General features: G+C 44.1%; 2 protein-coding genes across 2 annotated transcripts in view; both read left to right on the top strand.

The window, feature by feature from the left end:
• Window positions 1-9,075, top strand: part of mpp2a (MAGUK p55 scaffold protein 2a) — a gene marked incomplete at both ends in the record, with an annotated part of 11,418 nt that extends 2,343 nt beyond the window's left edge. Inside the window, 9 exons of the mRNA XM_080008768.1 lie at window positions 83-190; window positions 314-433; window positions 1,798-1,929; window positions 2,107-2,209; window positions 5,521-5,589; window positions 5,704-5,865; window positions 6,529-6,731; window positions 8,648-8,776; window positions 8,899-9,075. Coding sequence (XP_079864894.1) covers window positions 83-190; window positions 314-433; window positions 1,798-1,929; window positions 2,107-2,209; window positions 5,521-5,589; window positions 5,704-5,865; window positions 6,529-6,731; window positions 8,648-8,776; window positions 8,899-9,075 — 1,203 coding nt within the window. The remainder of the gene's footprint in view (window positions 1-82; window positions 191-313; window positions 434-1,797; window positions 1,930-2,106; window positions 2,210-5,520; window positions 5,590-5,703; window positions 5,866-6,528; window positions 6,732-8,647; window positions 8,777-8,898) is intronic.
• Window positions 9,076-13,131: 4,056 nt separating this feature from the next.
• Window positions 13,132-24,800, top strand: LOC307236956 (all-trans-retinol 13,14-reductase-like; the record flags this gene model as incomplete). The annotated part of the gene is made up of 13 exons (XM_080009551.1): window positions 13,132-13,192; window positions 14,284-14,511; window positions 15,318-15,500; window positions 15,932-16,070; window positions 16,625-16,727; window positions 16,862-17,057; window positions 17,203-17,400; window positions 17,733-17,852; window positions 17,946-18,084; window positions 20,510-20,619; window positions 20,697-20,863; window positions 21,031-21,190; window positions 24,239-24,800. 13 exons carry the CDS (start codon window positions 13,132-13,134, stop codon window positions 24,400-24,402), a joined length of 1,968 nt encoding a protein of 655 aa, XP_079865677.1. The 3' UTR covers window positions 24,403-24,800.
• Window positions 24,801-25,041: the final 241 nt, after the last annotated feature.

The raw sequence follows: 25,041 nt of genomic DNA, 5'->3' as shown, positions 1-25,041 counted from the left end.
TGTGTGTGTGTGTGTGTGTGTGTGTGTGTGTGTGTGTGTGTGTGTGTGTGTGTGTGTGTGTGTGTGTGTGTGTGTGTGTCAGGGCGTGACATTCCGTGTGGAGGCCGGGGAGTTGGTAATAGCTCGCATTCTCCATGGAGGGATGATAGACCAACAGGGGCTGCTGCATGTTGGAGACATTATCAAAGAGGTACTGTTGTGTGTGATGTAGTATGTCCGAAAAGCCATCCATCTCTTGACTCATATACTGAAGTACATCGGACAATAGTATGTATATGTAGTATGTGGTACAGGATTTGGTGGTGTGCTGCAGGTGAACGGACGTGAGGTGGGCCAGGACGCCCGGGTACTGCAGGAGGAGCTGCAGGCGGCCAGTGGGAGTGTAGTCCTGAAGATACTCCCAAGCTACCACGAGTCCATAACACCCGGACAGGTAAAAAAAAATTAGAATTTTCTCATTTGACCCTCAAGAAAGATTTTTCAATCTAAAAAGCAGTGCGCTGAGTTCTAGCCTAGCCTGTATACTCCCCTCTACACTTAAAAAAGCCCAACTGCTGATATGTCTGTAGCCTCGTCTTGTGTTCTGTAAAACTCGGGAGCGTCATTGCGTCACGTCCTGCCTCCTGCACGCTAACCCAGGCTCCGCCCCTCGTCTAAACCAAAGGGATTATTTCCGGGTAGTGTAAACGCATCTGACACGGATAATCAATTTTTTTGCTACATGTGTGAAAGGGTTAATCCAGACATTGTCCGGAGTGCATGTGTGAAAGCAGCTTAAAACTGGTGCGTTTGGGTCAAACAGCGTCAACAATATTTACAGCTGTGGAAAATTTGTATTATTGAGTACAAAGGCCCTAAACAGCCCAATTAAGTGGAAAGGACAACACTTTTTCCGGGAAACATAGCGAAATAGTATATATTTACAGGAAATTCATTCGATTAGACTGAGTTGAGATTCTCTAAAACCGTGCTCTGCCCCCTCAGGCCGACTTGTTTCAGTACAAGGACACATGTATTCTGAACAATAGACCTTATTGAAACTTTAAAGGCCACATTTTGACAATCATTTGATTATCCTCAACATCTCCCTCCAAATTAAATTGTTTGGACACGGCGCTAGATAGACCTTGAGTGGAGTCGGTCTCTTTGGCTGCCAAACGTACTGATTTTTTCATGGAGGCCCTGAATTTCTGATGTGTGGAGGCAGAAGCATTCACAGGAGAAGGATTATTCCTTTTATTCTCCACCTACTCATATTGAATATCATGAGCTCATTTTGATGTTGAATATCTCCCTGACTGTTGAGCGTTCTCCACTGGTGCTTTAAATATCCATTCCAGACAAGGTGAATGGAGCTCTTTGACAAAGACTATCCTACACTCCTTAAGCAGCAGCGTTTTGTTCACTGATTAGAGAGCAAATTATAATTTTTCTCTAACAAACAAAGCCTCTCCTACTATTAGTTGCATTTCATTGAACTTGGATTGGATTGGACGAGACCGCGCTGAGCTAAACAAGTCATTGGACTTTTGACCTCCAATACACTAAATACATACCACGCAGAGAGGGTTATTTGGTCAAAACATTATTTTATGGATCTCTATATCAAGTAATGATCTTGCTCAGATTGACTGTTTTGTCTCGTCATTTGACCTTGTCCATCAGACAGAGAAATCATTTTATGTTTATCTCTGGCCAAGAAAAAAAACAAAAAGTGTAAATTGCTATTTGGAGGAAAAGATCTTGAATGGTAGCAGCTTTTTGGGAGCCAGCCTTCATTCGCTTCTCTCTCCATAGGTGTTCTATAAGTGTCACTACGACTACGACCCGGCCAACGACAACCTGATTCCCTGCAAGGAGGCCGGGCTGCGGTTCGAGACAGGAGACATCCTGCAGATTGTCAACCAAGACGACCTCAACTGGTGGCAGGTAAAGCCTGATTTTAAGCATGACCTTTGAGACATTGCAGCATTGCGAAACCTATCAACAGATACATTTTTGTGGTTTCATTCCTGTATTTTGTGCCTGAGTTTACACATGCTTCACCTTGTTTTCATGTCTGTCTATATGTTTGACTTTGTGTGCGTTTTTGTGTGTGCTATTTAGGCTCGCCATGTGGAGGGTGGCAGCGCAGGGCTGATCCCAAGTCAGTTACTGGAGGAGAAGAGGAAAGCCTTTGTCAAGAGAGATGTGGAACTGGCACCTGCAGGTAGGGAGTGATGGGAGGGAGGGAGGAAGAAAGGAATAGTGACTGCAAGAGAACAGAAATGATGCCCTGAACATTTTCTGCAGCGTTTGTGTGCTACCCCATGTCTAGCTGTTCTTGCATTAGCTTTGTGCTTGTCTATAATACGACAATGATGGATAAATACAAAATTAGAGTTAAAACCGGGACTACAGCACATGAACAATGTCTTTGAAGATGGCAGCATAAATAATTAGTTGTGCTTTAACTTTTAAAAGCACACATTTACATTTAGATTAACTAATTAAGCAGAGGGTTTTGTTCAAAGCGACTTGCATGAGAGGCTAGAAACAATCAAAGCATGAACCATTGGAGCAACATCAAACTTAAGTGCATGATCTCCTGTTTCTAAATTTAACCAGAAAGAAGTGCAAGATGCTGTAATTAATCAGAATGAAAAAGTGTCATTAGTTGTTTTTTTTCATGTTACTGCATTATGTCACTACAACAACTGAAGGCTATTCAACCTCAACAGAAACTAGAATAGTTAGTCATAGCTATATAGTTGTACAAGGTGAATCTGCAGGATCGGGAGACAGGGGAAATTTGATCAGGATAGGGTCGTCAATCACTACTCCCAAGATTTCTAGCAGACTTGGATGGCATTAATGATAACGAGCCCAGCTGAACATTCATGTGTTGAATTGTTGGACTTACCAGGATGATGAGGAGCCCTGTCTTGGAGAGATTCAGTTGGAGGTGGCCTTCCTTCAGCCTGACAGAGATGTCTGTGAGGCGTGCTGAGATTCTTGCTGAAGACAGAGGTATCCCCTGAGGAGGGATAGAGGTGGATGGAGAGCATAGGTTGCTGATAGGCGCCACCTTCTCTTCATAGAAGGTGGCAAAGTGATCAGCAGTCAGGGTAGAGGGAGGTGGAGGGGGTGGGGGGTTGAGGAGAGTTTGAAAATAGGGAAGAGTTTGCATGAATCATTAGTGTTGTTAATCTTGTCCTTATGGTTAGTGGTTAGAAATACTAGATGAGAAAGAGGATAAAGAGGATTGATACTTATTCAGGTCAACACTGTCTCCGGACTTGCGCCATTTCCTCTCAGCCGACCTGAGCCTTGTCCGATGATCTCGGAGAGTCCTGGACAGCCAGGGGTTGGAGGGTGCTTCTCGCACTGGTCTGGAGGAGACGGGGGTGAGGGGACAGAGGTTATCAAGACATGAGCTTAGTGTGGAGCAGGGCATGTCTGTGGCATTATTAACATCATGTGGAAAGAAAAGGTGGGGGGAGGGAAGAAGAGGCCAGGGAGGAGAATTGAGTGGGGGAGAGTGCGCGACGGGTTTCAACGGAAGGAGACATAAGGAGGTGGAACCGTTGGACCTCCAGGCGGAAAGAGTGAGAGCTGAATAAAAAAGTGATGTTAAATTGATAGTTACGTGTTAAGATGAGGTCCTGCTGGTTGCCTGCTTTGTTCATCGCTGGCGGGTGGAGGAGATTCAGGTCGAACGAGGACGGCAGTTTGAGGAAGTCAGCAGCCTGTGGTTTGTTCAGGTGGATGTAAAGGTCATACTGTACATGATCACAAGCGGCGAGCCGTCCTCTGGGATGGATGAGAGCAGCAGGTCCAGTTCCTCCACCAAGCTCCCCTGTTAACCTGGTGGACGAAAGATAACGACAATGTCCATTTTAACAGGATCAGTAATAGTTATTGCATGATATTCAAACATGGAGTGGATTTCCACTTCTGAGAGATAAGCAAACCTGTCCCTCCTCTTCGCCCAGTCGAGTGAGGGATGTGGGAGAAGGAGAAGTGGGTCGAGAGGGCAACAAGGGTTGCTGTGTTCTCTGTTCGAATCCAAGTTTCTGTGAGTGCCAGAACTTGGGAGTGCGGAGTGGGTGGGGAAGGCAGGAATGAAGTCAGCCTTGTTGACAGTCCACAGTACCATAGAGGAGGAGGCGGCAGCAGCAGAGGCTTTATGAAGCTGACGCAGGTAGGCAGGGTTGCGAGTTCTCCTGCTCAGGAAATTACAGGAATATACTGAAAGCACATGGTGTATTGAGTTGGAATAACATGTGAGGGAAGATAATGTGTACTTAGCTGAGACACAAGCAAGTCTTCACACAAGCAAGTCAGCCGCTTCACTCCAGCTGAGCATTAAAAGGTGTCTCTTCCCTGCTCTATATCCAAATGTAATATATTGTGATTATAGTATAGCAATATATAATGTTCTTTTTATTCTCCTCCAGACAGCGGTCGTCGTGCACGCCGGTTCCCGACTCCTGTGCTAGTTTTCCTGTGTTTTTATTTTAGATCTATTTATTTTTGTATGTTTCCTACCTAAGAATTAAGAATCTTTATTTGTCACATGACACAGCGCACTACAACACATGCATATATATATATACACACACAAACACACATGCAAATGCTTTTTGGATGGTGGCCAGTGAAATGAGGCCCCTGCATCTCTCCCATCCTGGCTTGTCCTTCCTCTGGGGGGGGCAGCCAGGAGCAGTGGGCAGCATTCGTCGACGTGTGTTCATCGCTGGTCAGACGATGATGTGTGCATGTTTTTGGGGGGGGTCCTTACTGACGTTAGGTGGAGGAAGCCCCATGTGAGCACGGGGAGAACATGCAAACTCCACACGGAAAGGCTCCTATTTGGGAGATAACCCGCCAGAGCACGGTGCCAACAGCGCCCCAGGCGAGAATCGAACCCAGGAGTGAGGGTACATGATCTCCCCGTGCTCACATGGGGTTTCCTCCATCTAACATCAGTGTGAGGCAGCACTGCGCCACCGTGCCATTAATTCATACTTGTATGAAACAAAATAATTAAACACAACTGAGTTAAGTGACCGTCCCATTTCGTCCCTTCCCATTCTGTCTTGTTTCGGTCCCATTCCAAAAAAACCTGTGTCCCCACTGTCCCGACCGGCATTACGCACGTCTCCCCTGTTGCTTTACATTGCTATGGGACTTAATTTAGTCAAAACTAGATGTTTTTAGGTCAATACTTACCTGTAAATAATACACCGCACCCCCTCAGGATCGCCCAAGACAGACTGTCTCCGCTTTAGTCATCTTACTTGGCTTTAGTCTCAGGCGTTTACTGAGGAATCAGAAACTCGAGACTCCAATATCCACTTTGATCAATTTTGCATTGTTGCCAGCACAGATTCAGAAAATCGAAACAAACCAATATATACTGTACATAAACAGTATCTCCCAATAAAATCTTTAATGGCATCATGAGTACACTCTGTGGAACACCAACACACAATACTCCTCACCATGATTGGCTCGTTTTTTCTGTATGCATGACAGGAAATTTGTGCACTGGAGTTGGGGGGAAGAAAAAGAAGAAAATGATGTACCTGACCACCAAAAATGCAGGTACAGTTTTTATACAGGGTCTGTCTCAGGACGTTTGGTCAGCAAGTGTCACTCACATGCCAAGGTAGTGAAACTATCCAACTGAGTGTACCTACTATACTATTCTCTCTCAAGAGTTTGACAGGCACGAGCTGTTGATCTACGAAGAGGTGGCTAAAGTCCCGCCCTTTAAGAGGAAGTCCCTGGTTCTGATTGGTGCTCAGGGTGTGGGGAGGCGGAGACTGAAGAACCAACTCCTGCTGAAGGACCCACAGCACTTTGGCACCACCATTCCATGTAATGTAAAGCTGAGTGATGGTAGCGTAGTATGGACAATAAAGCGTGGGACTGTATTGTCAAGAGATTACATTTTCCAGGTTTCCTTTTAAATGATCTCCATTTATTTTGCATCATTTGAGTTTGGGTGTCTGGGCTCCACTGCTTATCACTCCCAGTAGTGAGGTGTACAGCAAACATAGTTATAATTAATGAGCTAGAAATATAGGAGTTATGAGCTCAGATCCCCCCATTGCATAGAAAAGTAGAGCCCAACAGGTGGATGCAGGGGAGGTGGAGGGAGTGCAGCAAAACGGGCAGAGCGGGAGGGACTGGCTGTTCAAATAGGCCGGCCCATAAGGGCGTGGAAGCGTGTGGCGCCGTCGAGTTGTCTGACAGAGCTAGCTCCGTAAGCTACGCATCATATACTGTCGGACAATGTTACAGTTAAAATGAATGATTATGAGAAAAGGAGACCCCAAATGAGATATGTTTGAAATATTACAGAGGGAGTTTTTGTCTGGTATCATACTTTAAATCACCACATAGGTCAACTGAGTTACATTCTTAAATGTGAGATTTCAAATCCCGAATCTGATATGGCGATATATAGTGATGTTATGTTGACGTCTGTGATTATCTTTTCAGTACATTACAATTTTCCTCTACTTCCCAACACCCCAGACACATCCAGGAAGCCCAAGTCCGCTGATCGCGAGAGCCGCATGTACGCCTTCACCAGCCGCAGCAAGATGGAGACGGACATCAAGAATGGCCGCTACTTAGAGCACGGCGAGTACAATGGCAACCTGTACGGCACCAAAATAGACTCCATACACGAAGTGGTGGAGGCCGGACGCATCTGTATACTGGACGCGAACCCTCAGGTACACACATACACAAATCACACTATGTATACGGTGGGGTCCATAGCAAATAAGAGCTAATTGGTTCTCAGGAATTAGGTTGGTCGGTTTGAATTGTCTTTGGACCACACATGAAATTACGTGGCCTGGACCATTTTCCAGACATGGGAAAACTCTTTTTACCTAAGTTTTAAACCCTTTTTACACAAGTGTTACTGTCTGTTAATCTGTTCATAGTTACACAGAAGCATGCACATTTAGCAGAGTATTTTACACGTTGCAGGACTTGATGACAGCAGACCAGCTTCTCTTACCTTTGTGGTGAACACCAGTTTTGATTAATGCAATGATAACCTTAACGGCTGTTTGGGTATTTCCAAGGGTTGGGGGGGAGGGGCATGATACACACAGCACAATACAATTTTTCTTCTGCCCTCACCACGTGTAGCCGTACATGGCTACGCAGCGAGCTGAACACTCTCCCAATAAGTACCAGGAGACAGGAGCTCACTTTTGGTACCTTTTAACGAAAGCGGTGTAGATCTATGAAACAGTACAGAAATATGCAGATAAACGATCAATCTCTATGCAGCTGTAAATAACCTGTTAATACGTTGTCATAGCTCCTGCACTGTGTGCATACACCACTAACATGAATAAACTCACAGATTGTGCTTGCTCAAGGACAATGCGAAGCTGATGGACGAGATGTTAATCGGGGTCTGAGAAGCGATCCGATTAACCGCGTGTGTTTCTGTCTGACTATCTTATAAGGCTCCGTCCCAATGTCATACTTCATCACAATGCCTTGATGTCAGAATACAGACGGGCGGCGGGACGCGCCCCTCCTGGCAGCGGAACATTTATTATTGGTGCCTGAAAAAGTCACAAAAACCCAAAAGCACAAGCCATACCAGCTGTAGGAGATGACTCCAATGCCCCAAAGAGCGTTCCATCTGTAATCAGCCATATACAATTTCCTTTCTTCACCCCAGTAGAGTGGGAGGCTGAGTCAGACTCTCAAATGATGTGATTACGCTTGTAAACTAGCAGCTGTTGTCAATTTGAGATGGAATCAAGATTGAGCAGCTGCCTGGCATGTTTCTCACCTCAAATGTTCTTAGGACTGTTTCTGAGGACTGTTTACCTGAACTGTTTACTGTCACCTGTTTAGGTGAAATTAGAAGTGAGAAAAGAATATTGCCAAACAAACCGCTATAGCTCTGTTTTTTTAAGATACTGATTTCATAGATATATACTGTGTATGAATATATAATACTGTGTGTGTTTGTGTGTGTGTGTGTATGTATATGTGTGAGTGTGTGTATAAGTGTGTGTGTGTGTGTGTGTGTGTGTATATATATATGTTTATGTGTTTTTATGTGGTGTTAAATGCACACCAAGGGTGGGTTGTATTGCCAAGAAATAAATATAAATTCTAATTAATTACTGTATTCTATTCACTACACATCAAATTACTGTAACCAGTAAGGTGTCAATGCTTTCTATCTATCTATCTATCTATCTATCTAGATATTTTATTATATTTTATTATTTGGGTTCTATTTTCATTCCTTTTAGTTATGTTTATCTTTATAGCACAAACATCACTCGACCAAATGGCCAAATGGCCATGCTTATGTATAGTATAATGAGTATATGCATGTAAATACTAACCTGTTTTTTTATTTATATATTACAGATAATATATTATCTATTATATATACAGTGTGTGTATATATATATATATATATATATATATATATATATATATATATATATATATATATATATATATATATATATATTATGACTGTTATGAGCCAAAGACAAATTCCTTGTATGTGTGAATTTTCTTTCCAGTAGATTGGCCAGATACTGGCAAAATGTGCTTTAATGTGACTCTGACGTTTCATAGTGCATGTGTTCTCTCCCAGTCTCTGAAAGTGCTTAGGACCTCGGAGTTCCTGCCCTACGTGGTTTTCCTCAAGGCTCCAGAGTTCGAGGTGCTCAAAGCCATGAACCACTCGGCCGTTGTGGCCGAGGTGGTCACCCAGACGCTGACGGTACGAGACTCACATTTATTGTTTTGGTTTAGTTTTTTGGGGCTTTTAGAAAAGGCTCATTTCAACTGGCCAGCCCTTTGGAAGTCTAACTGATTTGCAACGTTTTGGAAAATTTTTCCCAGGATGAGGAGCTGCAGCGCACGTGCGACGAGAGCGCCCGCCTCCAGGCGGCCTACGGCCACTACTTTGACCTGGCCGTCATCAACGACAACCTGGACGAAACCTACCGCACCCTGAAAGCGGCGCTGGAGACAGTCTCCAAGAACCCCCAGTGGGTGCCCGTCACCTGGGTGTTCTAGGGACGAACGGAGGAGAGTGAGATGAGTGTTGAGATGGAGGGGTGAGGAGGGGAGTGCTATAGCAAGGTACCGTATTGACCCGAATATAAGGCAGGGGTTTTTTTTTCTGGAAATACGTCTGAAAAAGTGGTGTCGTCTTATATTCGGGGTCTAGACTTTTATATGCAATATATGGTAGAATAATATAACACAATAGTGTTTCAATCTGTTTCCGCACACATACCCTACAACTGTGGAACAACACTGACACACCGTCCTCCTCCGATCCACCACTCGAGTTCCATTGCTGTCGTAGTTCTCCGGGAACCCAAAAATTTCCCACGCGGCTGATTATAAAGAAGCAGGCGGGCTTCAAGCTCCTGTGTGTCAGACTCCTCTGCACTCGCCACAGTGTGTAGGACTCAATCAGTCACCAGTCAGCTTGAGCTGAGCTCAGCATGTTGCTCACGGCTTCCAGGTGGAACTCGGCCTTGTGAAATTTGGTTCTGCATTACATTCATCAATCTTTGCACCCTCCCTACGACTGCATGCTGCCGTTATCATTCTTTACAAATAAAATTATTTTCTTTATAAAAACAAGATTTGGTCTTCAAAAAGTATTTTTCCAAAAATGAGTCTTGAAAAAGGGGGGGTCCTCTTATAATCAGGGCCGTCTTATATTCGGGTCAATACAGTACAAGAAAGGAACAGCAGTATAAATAATGATCAAGCTTAGTCGTGTGGTCTGAACCCGGCATAAAACGACTATTCCATCACAATTGTGGTTTCAAAAGAGTGTTCATGTTTATACTGTGTAGTTTGTTAGGGGAGCAGTGGGGAGAGGGGGCAGAATGGAGAGAGTAGCAGAGAGAAGAAGCAGAATGGACAAGAGAACGGACGAAAAAAGCGGCGCTGAATGTTTTCCCATCCCCTTGACCGAACCGCCGAGTTCTGTGCGGTTTTCCTTTTTTTTCTCCACGCATCTACGTTTACATCTCTTTCTCATCTCTCTCAAATTCAAACCAACCTGTCCGGTTTGTGCCGTACCGGTGAGGAGCCTCGCAGCTCTCAACGCTGCAGTTTACACGTCATCGGGAGGAGAGGAGATGGACTCTGCCGCCGTCACTTGATCCGTCAGGAAAACCACAAGTTTGTTCGGATGCTTAGATTGGCTCATCTCTGTAATCGTTGACATTATCAAGAATGACCCATTTATTTAACATTGTTACAAGCAGCACTGGTAACATGCTCGGGAGCGGTGCATATGACGCATTCATTAAGTAGAACAAGGAAATTATGTCCCTGAACACCCTTTTACACAAAGGAACCCATTGGTATCGCACCCACCCCCAGTTGGATTTCGTGCAGTAACATAGCGTTTAAAATCCCACTTTAAGGAGCGCAGAACAAACCCGACCGAGAGCCTCTCGTGATCATGCAGAAGCTGGAGAGGTGGAATTTAAAAGCCACGCCAGGCCAATTCCACCTACAGCTTTAGCCCAAAAGGGAAAATGGGGGCGTGGTTAGTGGTAGGTAATTGGACGTTAGCAACGCCATGCCAATCAGCGGTCAATAAGGCAGATTCTCACCAAAACAACTCGTTCGCCAATGGTGGAGAACCAAATTGAACAAAAGTAGTGAGGTGGAGGATTTTTCTCCTCTGGCCTTCACCTTAAAATGATGATAACGCTCGGTGGCCACGAGGCAGAACATTTGAAGGACTAGTTTTATTTTGCGGTGAGTGGACGCGCCAACTTGGATGACCATAAGTCACTTCTTGCCAAGAACCGCTTGAACAAGAGACATCTTTTAATTAACTTTTGATGCTAAAACTGAGGTATATGTCAAAAATGACAGTTATGCAGAATCCATTATGGGAGGGAGCTGCATAGACGACCTTTATAGAGATAAACATTGATTGAGCCAGCGTAGCGCTCCAAATTCTATTCAGGGAGGAATAAAAAAACAAAGGCAAAAAGACTAAGGCAGAAATCTGGAACGTCTTTTTACGTCCCTGTTGCCGGGCAAACTTTCTAGCCACCGGCAAAATCCTCTGTAACTATAACTGTAAACTAAAGGGATCAATGTGTTTAACCAACGTGTTTTTCCTGGGATGGCCATAGGTTTAAAACAGGCCACACATATACATGCACATATGCACTGAAACTCAAACACCACCAAACCATGAGAAAGCCGTCGAGCTCCGTTCTCTTTTTCTCCGAAGTTCTATTTTATTACCACATTCTATTTTGTATAGACAGCTCATTCCATTTGAGATACTGTGCCATTCCTGACTTTTGTGCCCTTTATTTTTTATTATTTTTATTTTTGAGAAAAAAAACCCAACATTGTTTTTAGTAAGAGAATTTATTTAATTTATAGGAGGCATGTAGATACAAGTAGATATGAGACAGCTCTGATATATTAGCTATGACATGTCTGCTCTGTGTTAACTATTAATTAGCCAGGTCCTTAATGCTGTAAAGGACATTGTGAGTAAAAAATGACTTTGTTCATGGTGCCAAATGCAATATGCTGTATTGTTTTTTGATTTTTGTATTAAATGTTGTTGTCTGCATACAAACACAGAAAAAGCACAGGCATTGTTGAGGCAGCTACTAAATACTGAAAGTAATTTATCAACAAAAGAAAATGTATAATGCTCCAAAGCAAATTCTTCAGACCTAGGGTTCTCATCCATATCAAACATTTTAATGACTGGAGCTTTATATATTTAAAGAATTTATTTAAAATCAATTTCTACATACCAGGCAGCTATATTTGGGGTCGGTATTGCTCCAGGAAGGGGTTATGTCAGGTGCTCCATTTCAAAATAGTCTTTTCTGCCCCTCTTTATTCAGGGTGGAAATTCCGGCACTATGATAGTTCAGCACCTCGGTGTGTCTTTTTTTTTTCCTGTGAAATGCCATACTGCCAATAAAAAGCTGTACTTAGCAGTCAAAGTGATTCATGTGTACATCTTTTTTCACTTGCTTCTGCAGGGCACAGACAGTGAATTTTCAAATTAGCATATGGGGTAAATTCAGTAAATCCATGTAAAAGTGAATTGTCAATGAAGGTTCTTGTTCCAAAGGGCAATAAGTAGACTATTTATCAAAATCGCCTGTTAATTTACAAACAATATCCTTGACTCTTATCAGTTCACTATTGGAAGCCGAGCATGGGCGGGAGTATCATTCTCATAATACAATAATTATCAAGTTCATTATTGATTTATGATACGATTTGTTATGTTCTACATATACTGTATATGCTCTGTTATTCACTGTATAGTAATGGGATATAACCAAGTATACATTTTCCTGAAGTGCATCTGAAATCTACTGTGAGAATACTAGAATATTAGAATACTGTGGGTTTCTAATATGGGTACTCATTTAACCCAGAATAGTTTAAATTAGTCCCAAGGAGGGATTTGGACGGTTAGTAGGCCGTGGCATCTGCATTGACAAAAATATGGTCCAAAATGAGCTACAAAAATAAATGTATTTAAAAATCAAACAAATGCGGGACTTGCCCCCTTTTTATGTATTTGGGGTTTTTTTTATAACATTTTTTTAACCAAAAAAGTGTGTCCTAAGTAACATGACAAAAAAAAGTTATTGAACTTTGAAATTTTATTTAAAAATAAAAAATAAAAACTTGTGTCTAGATCATAGTACTATATAGACCTATTTTGGGTGTCCTAAGTCACATGACAGAAAAGCTATTGAACTTTGAAATTCATGAAATCATACAGTATATCCAAAAACAGGTGATTTTGAAATTGAAAGACTGCAACATGTGATCTAGGTCTTATTACTAATTATGCCTAGTTTGGGTGTCCTACGTCAAACAAGAGAAAAGCTATAAAAAAATTACAATTGATTTGTACACAGTGACAGTCCCTAACACGCCGCTGAAACAGCGACCGACTCTCAGTGCTGCCATTGTCCTGTGAAGCTGCACCTCATTCTGGGGACGCGTTCAGCCGCTCTCCCCTGTGAGGTCCGGACGAATGTCTGTTATGTGAATATAGAAAGAACTTTATCACATATTGGGGCAGGTTCGCCTACCATGCGTCACCCAAGTGGCGTGTTCATGGACCTCTGGCAAAGAGACACAGGAGACGGGTGTGGTAAACGTCATAGAGAGTACATCATTATCATAGAGAGTGGGCCAGCTGGAATTAGGCCAGGAGCCGATAACATGTCATGACACGGGCTCCTATCCTGAGTGTAAGTAGAGATAGGGAATTTACCTGCTGTTCATTAGACCAACCAACAAGCAAGAGGTATGCAGCCATCCTGATCCCAATCACCCAGATCCAGGTCAGGTGTGGCTGCTCAAGCCACACCATATACCCCCGACACCAAACAGAGGCCAGGGAGAATTCCTGGCCGAAGCCTACTCAGTTTGCCTACTGTAGTTTGGCCAAATGGCTTTTGTGTGTCGCCCCCTAATTATCAGCACGAGGGATCTGACATCAGAGTTAGCATCATATTGGTGGAGGCTTGATATATCGCTTCATTGTTGTCAAATCTGGTGTTATCCGTCACGTGCGCTGCTTCGCATAAAGTGACGTTGGTCGGTCATCCATGCTCAATCATGGCTGATGTGTGCCCCAAAACCATCCTTCTGAGAGCATCTTTGTTCACAGCCGTACTCTGGAACTAAGAGGATTCATGCCATACAGTAGGGCTCTTTTGAATCTTTCCCAGGCGCAAATAATAATCAGAGGACAAGAAAGTGTGTGTTTTAGTGAATGGAATTTTAACCTGGGCCAATCAAGTCCGGCACACACAAGCCCCGCATTCTTCCTTCACTGGTCTTGTGCCCTGAGCGTAGAAAATCCTTTATTCCTCCTCCAGACTCTGCAGGACTGGGAGTCCCATACACGCCTCATGTATTTTTTTTTAACAGCCTAAATCGCATCACTCCCTCCACCCATCTCGCTTCACTCGCCTCTCTTCTTCCACGGCTGAAGACCCACCGCGCTGCTTTCCGCTGTGGAACGATCTGGTGCCTTCTCCCTTTCAACAGGTGGAAAAAAACAAACCTTCTACCCGTATCTTTCAATTTTGGATCTAGTTCTCAATCAGTGGGGATGGTTTTCAGCATCTCCTCCACCTTTCTCCTCTTCTGCCACCTCTATCTCCAGGAGGACACTTAGGTGCCAGGAATTACCTCTATTAGTTCTGGTTATTCACCTTCTTTTACTCCCCTCAGTGGTCCGTGGTGGTCAGTGGTCCGTGCCCACCATGGCTCTGGCGTCTATGGGGTGGGCGTGGGGTTGCTGGTGGGTGCTCACCGCCGTCAGCTGTCTCCTCCTGGGGGCCGCCACTGTGTTCTTCCTGACCACCAGGCGGCGCTACAGGGTGTTCAGCGAGGAGTGCCTGGAGCCCCCCAGGGCCCTTGTCACCGACACCAAGCAGCGGGATGAGAGGCTGAAGAAAGGTGAGGAGAAGTCATGGAGGTCCGGTAGCAATATGTCTGTCTGCCTGTCTGTCTATCTTTCTGTCTCTCAGTCCGTCTGCCTGTCTTTCTTGCAGTTTGTCTGTCCATCTGTCTGTCTGTCTTTCCGTCTGCCTGTCTCTTTTTCAGTTTGCCTGTCCATCTTTCAGTCTGTCTGCCTGCCCTGTCTTTAAGTTTGTCTGTATATCTTTTCTGTCTTTCCATCTGTCCGTCTGTCTGTTTGTCTGTCTCCTTGTGTTCACCATTATGTCTTTGTCTGTTTGTCTTTGTCTGCCTGCCTGCCTCTCTGTCTTTCTGACTGTCTGTGTCCACCTTTCTGTGTGTCTCACCATCCATCCATCCATCCATCCATCTGTTTCTCTGTCTGTCCATATCGATCTGCCTCTCATCGTTCCTTCAAATAATCCTGCTGTCACTTCTCTCTCTCTGTTTTTCTGTCAGCTGGCTTGTTTGTCTCCGTTATTGTTACTTTTATCAGTCCACATTTGAGTTTTTTCTGCCTCTCTTCCATTGCTATGGATGATCAAATATTTTATGTAAGTTCCCCTCAGCAAATCAAATGCTATTTCATTCTATCTTATATTCTATTCTTCTATTCTCGGAATTGTAGAAGTCAAAGTCGATCGGAAATCAAAGTTGATAGCAGCCGTTGAGCAAGGCACTCCACTTCCACCGTATTCTGTATTCTTTACACTAGAAGGATAAGCTTTGTACAACATACTGAACTATCGCGATGCAAAAATCAACAACAAACGACTAAAAAATGTCCACCCCTCTTCTCCCCACAGGGTTCCTTGTGGACCGGGTCCCTCCGGCTCTGGACGCCGTGGTGATAGGCAGCGGTGTGGGGGGCCTTGCGGTGGCCGCCGTCCTGTCCAAAGCCGGGAAGAGGGTACTGGTCCTGGAGCAGCACAGCCAGGCCGGCGGCTGCACACACACCTTCCATAACAAGGGGTTCGAGTTCGACGTGGGTAAGATGCAGATATCTCTACGTTGTTTTTTTTATTGCCGATGCAAATGATTTGCTTCTGAAATTACCCCGATCCAAACTGCCTGATCTTCATCTTTCCCCTTATATTCATGACGGTTGAACTCTAAAAGTGCTTTCACGGTCGAATTCGAAAACCATCCCTAATTATAAACCTGTCGGGGGGGAAAAGGAAAAAAATACACCAAATTACCAACTACAACCAAACTACACCAAAACTACACCATTTGTACTATGTTGAAAATAGATATACTCCAGGATTTTCTCCCAGCTCCATGAAGTTCATCTATGTTAACACTGAATTTAACTAATTGCATCCTGTGTAAAGAGGGGGTACAGAGCATTATTGGCTAATTCACTTCTGTTGTTGCTCTGTCCTGTCCTCTCTCCATGTATCCATCCATCCATCCATAGGTATCCACTACCTGGGCCAGCTCCATGAGAACAGCCTGCTCAAGGTGGCCCTGGATCAGATCACAGATGGACAGCTCCAGTTCACCAGGCTGGAGCAGCATTTTGACACGCTGATCCTGGGACCGCCAGAGCACTGCAGGTAGGACACATATTATTTTATTATATTTTATTTTCGTTTATTGCTATTATTATTTATTGTTGTTGTTGTTGTTGTTGTTGCTGACTGTTTATAGGCAAACATTTGGTACAGGAGAAGGTTACAGCTACTTTCTTTCTTTCCTTGAACTTTTCCAAATATAACACAAGGCACATTGGGCAATCGGTCTGTCTGTCCGCCTGCCTGCCTCCCTCTGTCTTTCTGTCTGTCTCATCATCCATCTATCTATCTGTCTGTCCGTCCATATTTATCTGATATGGACAACTGCTGTTCTAGTAAATGTGAACATGGCTATTTAAAAAAAAATAGTTTTTCTCCAGAGGTGTATCATTCCAGAAATGAAAACATGCTGATTTCACACATTTTCTGATACAGATTTTGATTCTCATTTATTCATGAGCATCAATCTCTGGGGTTGATGCTCACTGATGTTAATGTTACTACTCAACCCAACATGTTATAAATCGAATCCAACATTTCTGAACGTTTCTAAATCGTTTCTAATTTTTTCAACCTGAAATGTGGCACCTTCACAGGGAGTACCACATCCATGCAGGGAAGACAGAGATGGCCGAATCTTTGAAGAGGCAGTTTCCAGGAGAGGAGAAAGCTGTCGATGAGTTCATGAGGCTCATGAAGGTAAAGAACAGGGGAGACAGGAATTTAAATTTCAATTAAGTGTCAAGGGAGTGAGGAAAGAAGGGGAGAAATGTTGGTCAATCAACACACATAGAAATAGTCTATAAAAATCATTTCTTCTTTTTATCTCCCAGCTCTCTTCAAAGCATACCCCTCTTATCGCCATCCTGAAGATGATCCCCTATTGGCTGGTTAACTTCCTGGTCAAGAGCGGCCTGTTATCTCAGATCTCCTCTGTATTCCGCCTGGCAACCGCCAGCCATTCTGAAATGATGTCCCGTCTCACGCAGAACAAGGACCTCCAGGCACTGTCTGCCTACTTATTCTATGGTGTTGGATCCACACACACACACACACACACACTCACACACACACACACCCACACTCAATTAGTTCTTTATTTAGTGAGATTGATTTAGTTCGGGCGACAACAGAGTGTATTAAATTCTGTCGGTCCCGTTGCATGTCCCGTCAGGCGTCCCGCCCAAGGACTCCAGTTTCTTCATCAACGCCCTGCTGCTGCACCACTACAAGCGCGGGGCCTACTACCCACGGGGGGGCGCCAGCGAGTTCGCCTTCCACATGATTCCCGTCATCCAGCGTGCAGGGGGCGCCGTGCTCGTCAGGGCCCCCGTCCAGCGTGTCCTTATCAACCAACAGGGAAAGACGTATGGTGAGAGAAAGAGAGAGAGACTTTTAAGGTTCCTTTATTTTCAGTAATTCATGTCACAGAAACTTGATTACGAGGGAACCAAAAAACAACAAAAATAGAGACAAACCACAGGAAAATCACTGGTCAGTACAGTGTATAGACATCTCTCTAGGTACCCAGGGATCTGTTGATGTCTTCACCAGGTTTGAGACAGCTGTTAACTATAACGAAAGCTCCCTTTGTAGCCCAGACTTTCTCCTTTGGAGAGAGAGAGAGAGAGAAATTGCTTATGAGTTTGACTCCGGTCCAACACTGAGCTCTGAAAGTTGTAATGTACACACAACTGTTTTCAGGCGTGACGGTGCTTAAAGGACAGGAGGAGATCGAGATCCGGGCCCCGGTTGTCATCTCCAATGCTGGAATCTTCAATACCTTCCAGAAGTTCTTGCCTCAGCACATCCAGGAAAAGCCTGGTAGTTTCCTCATGTACTTGTACTGCATAGTGCTCTGTGTAATATTATACGAATGTTTTTTATATACAGTATGTATTATGTACATGTATGCAGAGGTCCAGTCCCTGGTGTCACGGGTACGTCATGGCATGGGGTCCTTCCTGGTGTTTGTGGGGCTGGATGGGACCAAGGAGGAGCTGGGCATCGTTTCCACTAATTTCTGGATGTACAAGGACAACGACCTGGACTCTGTGTGAGTTTCACACCTTAATCCTTCTCCTCCTTCCATAACTTCTCCTTGTCACCCGACATTCAAGTGCTTCCCCTGGCTGGTTTTCCCCTTTTCATTTACTGTACCTTTTAGATGGAAATGAAAAACCTATCAATTCTCTTTATCTCCTTAAACCTTCTCTTGATTCCCCGCCCCCTCCCATATCTATCTTTCCCTTTTGTCTGACCAATTTTCAGTTCTTCTTGACACACATGATTCACTCTAAGATAACTGTTCAAGATCCAAGAGGTTTATTTGTCATATACATATAGATGCGTTCATACATATATGCAGTGAAATGTATTTGCAACGCACCCGGAGATTATTCATGATCCTGCGGGCTCTGCTACTACACCTCATGATGTATAAGTCCTGCAGGGAGGGGAGGGTAGTTCCAGTGGCATGTTGGGCTGAATGCACCACCCTCTGCAGGGCCCGCCTGTCCTGAACAGTACAGTTCCCAAACCAGGCAGTGATGTTGCCTGTCCCCCGCTCCAGAGTAGAAGGGCTTGAGGATCCTTACGAGACCCTGAATTTCTTCAGCTGCCTGAGGTGGTGAAGATGCTACCTCGCAGTGGAGACTATGGTATTGAATGCTGAACTATAGTCAATAAACAGCAATCTCACATAGGCCCCCTTCCGGCCATCCAGGTGTGTGAGCGTGGTGTGCAGTACCTAGGAGACTGCGCCGACTGTCTGTTCGGCCGGTATGCCAACTGCGGCGGTTCCAACATGTGGGGGAGGGAGGCGCAGATGTAATCCTTAATCAGCCTCTCGAAACACCTCATGACCACCGACGTGAGAGCCACCGGACAGTAGTCACTCAAGTAGACTGGAGAGGCGATCTTCAGGACAGGGATGATGGCTGACCTCTTGAAGAAGTATGGGACCACCAACTTAGCAGGGAGGTGTGGATATCCTAGTGAGCAACATGGCTAGCTGGTTAGCATAGGTCTTCAGTACTTGCCCAGATATGCCATCTGGGCCCGCAGCTTTTCTGGTGTTCACACGCATCAGAGTCTTCCTGACATCATACTCTGACACAGAGTGCGTGCTCATCCCCAGCAGTGTAATTCCATTTGCACATGCTGCATTGCATTTTATGGCGTTTTTAGGCCTCAGGCATTTCAGACATTTGCTTTGTGGAATATTTGAGGGCTCTTCATTCGATTAAATTGGATTGCACGTGTTTCATTTGGCTGTGATAGTAGTCAATATAAAAAAAAATACTATATTGTACAATACTGTCTTTCAGAAGTCATCACACAGCTTGTGGTCTGTGATAACTAAAGTACAGAAAACAGAAAACTTTAATTTCAGCAATGTAGCCAAAATGATGATTGTAATATAGTATAATATATTATATCATGTAGCAGTACATATTGTAGTGTGTAGGATGTGAAGTGTGATTTCTTCTGTTGTTCTCGAGCGTGGGTCTTCAAAGTCTAATCAGCCCCTGCGGTGAAAGAATTGATGAATAAAACATATATATATACAGTGTATCTATATATCTGATCCCAGGATCTTAACTGTCATCGCAGACTAATGTGTCATATGAACATTTCGAGTTGCCTGTCAATTGTTTTGATTTCACAGCTTTCATCTATATCAGGCCTTCACACCTTCAGAGACAAGAACAATAGCTCTCTCTGTTGTGGACGGTGGCGGTCATATTATGAGAGGGAACTTTTTTTTGCCAGGCTGCATGACTTGTCCCGGAAATCAAGCGATATAGATAAGTAGGTATATAGATAGATAGATAGATAGATAGATAGATAGATAGATAGATAGTGTTTGGATCTGGAAAACGGATCCCTCGCAGGTTGGTTGATGTGTGGAGCTTCCTCAATAAGATGGAGACGGATGTGAGGCAAAGTAGATTTCTTTATTGGTACTACTACCGATATATCTGCAGGGTCAATTAGCGACGTCCAAGACGAAGAGACGAGCCAAAAGACAATGACGACAAAGACTACAACCCTTATATAGTCTCCCCTAAGCAAGTCGTCACAAAAGGCTATATGGGTCATAAAGAACTGTGTACGTGCAATAAAGCACGAGCAACATGTGTGCGCCTGGTCACAAAGAACTGTTTTCAAACCAGAGGCGCCATTTAAGGCAATTGCCATATTATTTCTAACGGCGCCATTTTAAGCACCATACTACATCCAGCAATAGATAGATCGATCAGCAGCCTGAGCAAAATCACTGACAGCATCAACATTGTGTGTGTCTGTGTATGTTTCTTTTACTATACTTGTGAGGACCGGTCTCCAATTGCCGATTTTTTATTTTTTTTTGTTTAGAAGTGTACCAGGAACATGGGTCCTCACAAACAAGGTGTATTTACTAGGACCTCACTTGGATACCAGTACAAGAATTTTTGGGTGCGTGTGTGTGCGTGTAGGATGGAGCGCTACTCCTCTCTAACCAAAGAGCAGGTCCTGGGCAACATTCCAATGATGTTCATCACTTTCCCATCCGCCAAAGATCCCACATCGAATATCAGACAACCAGGTACACACACACACCCTAAATTCTACAGTGGTACCTTACTAAGCCTCTTGTAGTAAACTTGCTCAACCTGTGTGCAGGTAAGTCCTGCATGACCCTGCTGACCATGGCCCGGTATGAGTGGTTCGAGGAGTGGGAGGGGACCAAGCTGGGGAAGAGGGGGCAGGACTACCTAGACCTGAAGAACAGCATGGCCCAGGAGCTTCTGGACTGGGCGCTCAAGATCTTTCCCCAGCTCAGAGACAAGGTATGTATTTTTGTTTGTTTGGGCAGTGCCCTATTTTCAGGCTTAAAATGGCCATGACTATACCTCGCTGTATCTGAGAAGTCCATAGAGCTAGTCCATAGAGCCAGTGCCAGCGCTAGCACTTTGGTTCTGGTCCCAGAATACAGTACATGTTTGTCTGAGTCCAGGTGGTGATAATGGACGCCGCCACCCCGCTGACCAACGTGCACTACCTGGGCGCTCCCAGGGGAGAGATGTACGGTGCAGAGCACAATCTTCAGCGCTTCATCCCGGAGACTGTCGCCAGGATGCGACCGCAGACGCCCGTGGAGGGACTTTACCTGACAGGTAACAGGACCAACGGAGTAGTCCTTTACACACATGTAGTCTTTCCCCGCAATGTTCTGGAACATTCCCTGCATGGGGTCATTTGTGAAAGGGAGCAGGGATCAATATTCTGGAAAACTGCTACGATAATTTCCCAACTCAAGACCCAATAACATTTACAGGGAAAATGCCTGTACAGCTGTGTTGTGAATGGCAGCAGTAACATTCCAAGCACGTGAAGTACTGTAGCAGTGGAGCCAAATTCGGTATCAGCAAAGCACAAATAGTGAGTTTTTACAAATTTACTTAGTACACATATTTAAGAGAAAAATATTTTCAGGAAGAAAAAAAACATTCGGAAAAATGGCAAGTCTGATCCGAAGTGTGGAGCTTGGCTGCAAAGACAAGAAACTGAAGACCGAGTCGGGTTTTTAAATTTTTTCCTTCTTAAAAATGCCACATACCGTTTTTACACCAAAATCAGCAGGTACACGCGGGTTTTTTTAAACCCGCTAAAAATAGGCGATTGACTCCGTTACCATTGCCAGGAGTGGATTATGGCTTTCTTTTTTTTTTTTTTTCCTGGTCACGTCACTGGTCACGTTTGACCTCACATACACGCCGGAAAAAGCCCGTGTCATGGTTCCGGCGTGATTAGGGAAAGAAAAAGTCGAAGCAGCATGGAGTATCCATGCCCGCACCCATGCACCGGCAGCGCTCGATGCACGGTGCAAGCACGGCGGGGAGCGTGGGGGCTCTCCACTGTTGTCGCCACACTCAAAAAATTGAAGGGATGAAGGGACATGAAGGGAAAAAAGTCAATAACTTCTGATTTGAATTTCGGATTCTAAATCAGATATGTAATGATCGAATGATACACGGGTATTCCTGTCTTTATGCGCAAACGTCCGGAGCGTCAATGTGCATCACATCGCGCCGCTAAAGGGGGAAAATTAGCAGGTCAACCTGGGTGTCCTGTTTACATCAGAGGCGATTAGAGCTGGAGCCGAAAAAAAACTGTCTATTGCAGGGTCATTTGTCCCGGACCGAAGCCCGGGTGTAACCTTTCCCGCTAATGACAAATGCCAGATGTTAGCGGGTGTTACCGAGCATTTGGCGCAGAGGGAAAGGGGTATTAGACCCTAGACGTATCTTTAACAGTTAGGGGTGCCGTTCCGAAACCCCAATAGTCCGAAAAATGTCCCATTGCATCCGGGAAGGTCCAATAACGTAATTTTGCATTTATTAGCCATGTGCTTCTGTAATTTTTTTTTTTTTTTTTACACACACACACACACACACACACACACACACACACACACACACACACACACACACACACACACACACACACACACACACACACACACACACACACACACACACACACACACACACACACACACACAGTTGGAGCACGGAGCCGCAGAGGCAGCGAGCGGACAGGTAGAGGTAGAACAGGCACAGAGTGTTCCTTTTCCCGAGGCAAAGAGTGTAGGACAGGTTTAAAAGGATCACACTGATTTAATAACATTGGGTTAGGTTTATTGCGTCCGGGGAGGGGGCTCTGTCTGCACTCTGTCAGCAGAGGGAAGAGTCCGTCCGGGAGCGGCAGGGAGATGGGAAGCGAGGCGCTGGTCTCTGAAAGCCAGGGAAAAAACTAAACGCATTCAGATTGTACGTTCGTTGCCGACAGATTGTTCAAAGGATTGCATCCACACTGGACTGTCCCTTGACCCATCTATTCCGGTATAATCATGGCATGTGTGAAAAGTCGGAAATGTTCCTGAATACAACATGTGTAAATAGTAAAAATAACTAACAGTGCTGGAAAGGTTATCCCAGTAATTTACCAGGAACTATATGTGAGAGGGGCAATGGAAACAAGCCTATAGACATTTAGTTATTGCATTCCTGCATGATCAGAAAGACTATGAACCATCATGAACTAATTTGCTTAATCTGAGGAAAAATAGTATTGCGCTACACTGCATGTGTGAAAACACATGCACTGTAAACCTGAAATAACACGCACATTACCCAGATAAGCTGTATGTGTAAACACAAACGTCCAAATCCTTTGACCTGGACTTTACCGTGCCAGCAGCCTAGTACAAAGTCTGTGATGTCTGATTGAGTGGTATGTGTGAACGGAACATGTCGCATGTCAATGATGTCTATCATGCGCCAGTTATTTACCTTCGTGCGGATCTTCTGTACGGGAGCGTAGCTGCTGCGTAGGCTTGGGCAGATTTACAATTAAATCATCTATCGACTCCATCGATCGCGATTGACATTGAGACTTATTTTTCCGTCAGGGGAAAAAAAAAATTCCATAAAAGATTGACTATAATATAGCGACGTATAATATAATCTCACAAAGAAAGACTTATTGTTTCCCCGAGTTTCTTACTTGTATGGAAAATGAAAAACATAAACCTAACTCAGAATTGGCGTGGAGTTTGTTTCTTCTCCAGACCGGTGTGCGCAAGCTCCCGTGCCTGTGTTTTTATTTTAGATCTATTTGTTTGTTTCCGACGTGTATGCAACAATATTTCTAAACACAACTAAGTTAGACTGTCCTGTTCCGTTCCAATGATAGTTTTGCACGATCGCCCAAGCCTGCTTTATTATTTCTTTCCACTCTCTCGTTTATATTGCGGATACATCCAAATACGTGGAGTATCAACGCAAAAAAAAATCCCAACTACTAATAAGTCGGTAGCCTTATCTACCATCTTGGGTGGGCTGCAAAACTCTGCAGCGTCATTCCGTCACGTCCTGCCTCCTGCACGCTCTACCCAGGTTCTGCCCCTCGCTTAAACCAAAGGAATTATTTCCAGGTAGTGTAAATGCGTCTGACACGGATAATCTGTTTTGTCACGTGTGTGAAAGGGTAAATCCGGATAGTTAGGTCCGGACATTGTCCAGAGTGCATGTATGAAAGCAGCTTTGGTCTTCAACACTATAGTTGCTCTGATTTCACTTTTATTTTGCCATGAAGTCATTTGAAAATTATTTCAAACTTCCTAAAACACTGTAATACTCGCTGTTGATGTTTGTTTTCAGGCCAGGATGTGTTCTGCAATGGGATGGCTGGGGCAGTGCACGGCGGACTGCTCTGCGCATCTGCCGTGCTCAACCAGATCCTCTACATCGACCTGATGGCCCTGAAGTCCCGCCTCAAGTACAGACAGGGCTCCAATTCACCCAAAACATGGATGAAGAGTTGATCACTCTCAAATAAATGTCTTCTTTCCCTGTATTACACAGTGAAATGGTCCACAAAGTTAGATTAAGATTTATTTTGAATAAACACACAGTCAGATAAACGGTGGGTTTCGATAGTGGGTCTTAAATCATTGCCACTATTAATGGTCTAATTCTGCCGTACTGCAGTGTTACAGCCACACAAAAACCTAAGATAGCTCATGAATTGGATCTAGAACAGTAAAGCTGGTTGATGAAGCTAACAAACAGACTCCATCAACGACTGACTGTAATGCTTTATGGGGTTATATTAAAATGGTAATGGAAAATTTTTTTTTTTTTAACTGGAAGAGCGTGTTGTAGCAAACAGCCACAACTGGCATTTGTCTGATTTAAGATGAAATAAATCCAGATACTTGAATACTTGCTGTTTGATATTTCTCACGTCTCTCCGTTTGCACCAAACCGAGCCAGAAGAAATTCCTTTTATATGTACATGTACCTGGCGAAAATAAAACCAATTCTGATTATATGTTGTGATTAAATTGACTGCGTAGTTAAAATTGTACTTTTAGAACCAATCAAACATTATGACCTTTGGAGTCTGTATTTTAAAAAGTGTATAAATACACTTGTTTATATATGTAAGTAATTCTATCCAT

Source organism: Zeus faber (assembly GCF_960531495.2).
Source record: "Zeus faber genome assembly, chromosome: 11".
NCBI classification, from domain to species: domain Eukaryota; kingdom Metazoa; phylum Chordata; class Actinopteri; order Zeiformes; family Zeidae; genus Zeus; species Zeus faber.
This window is presented reverse-complemented; position numbering and strand designations above follow the sequence as displayed.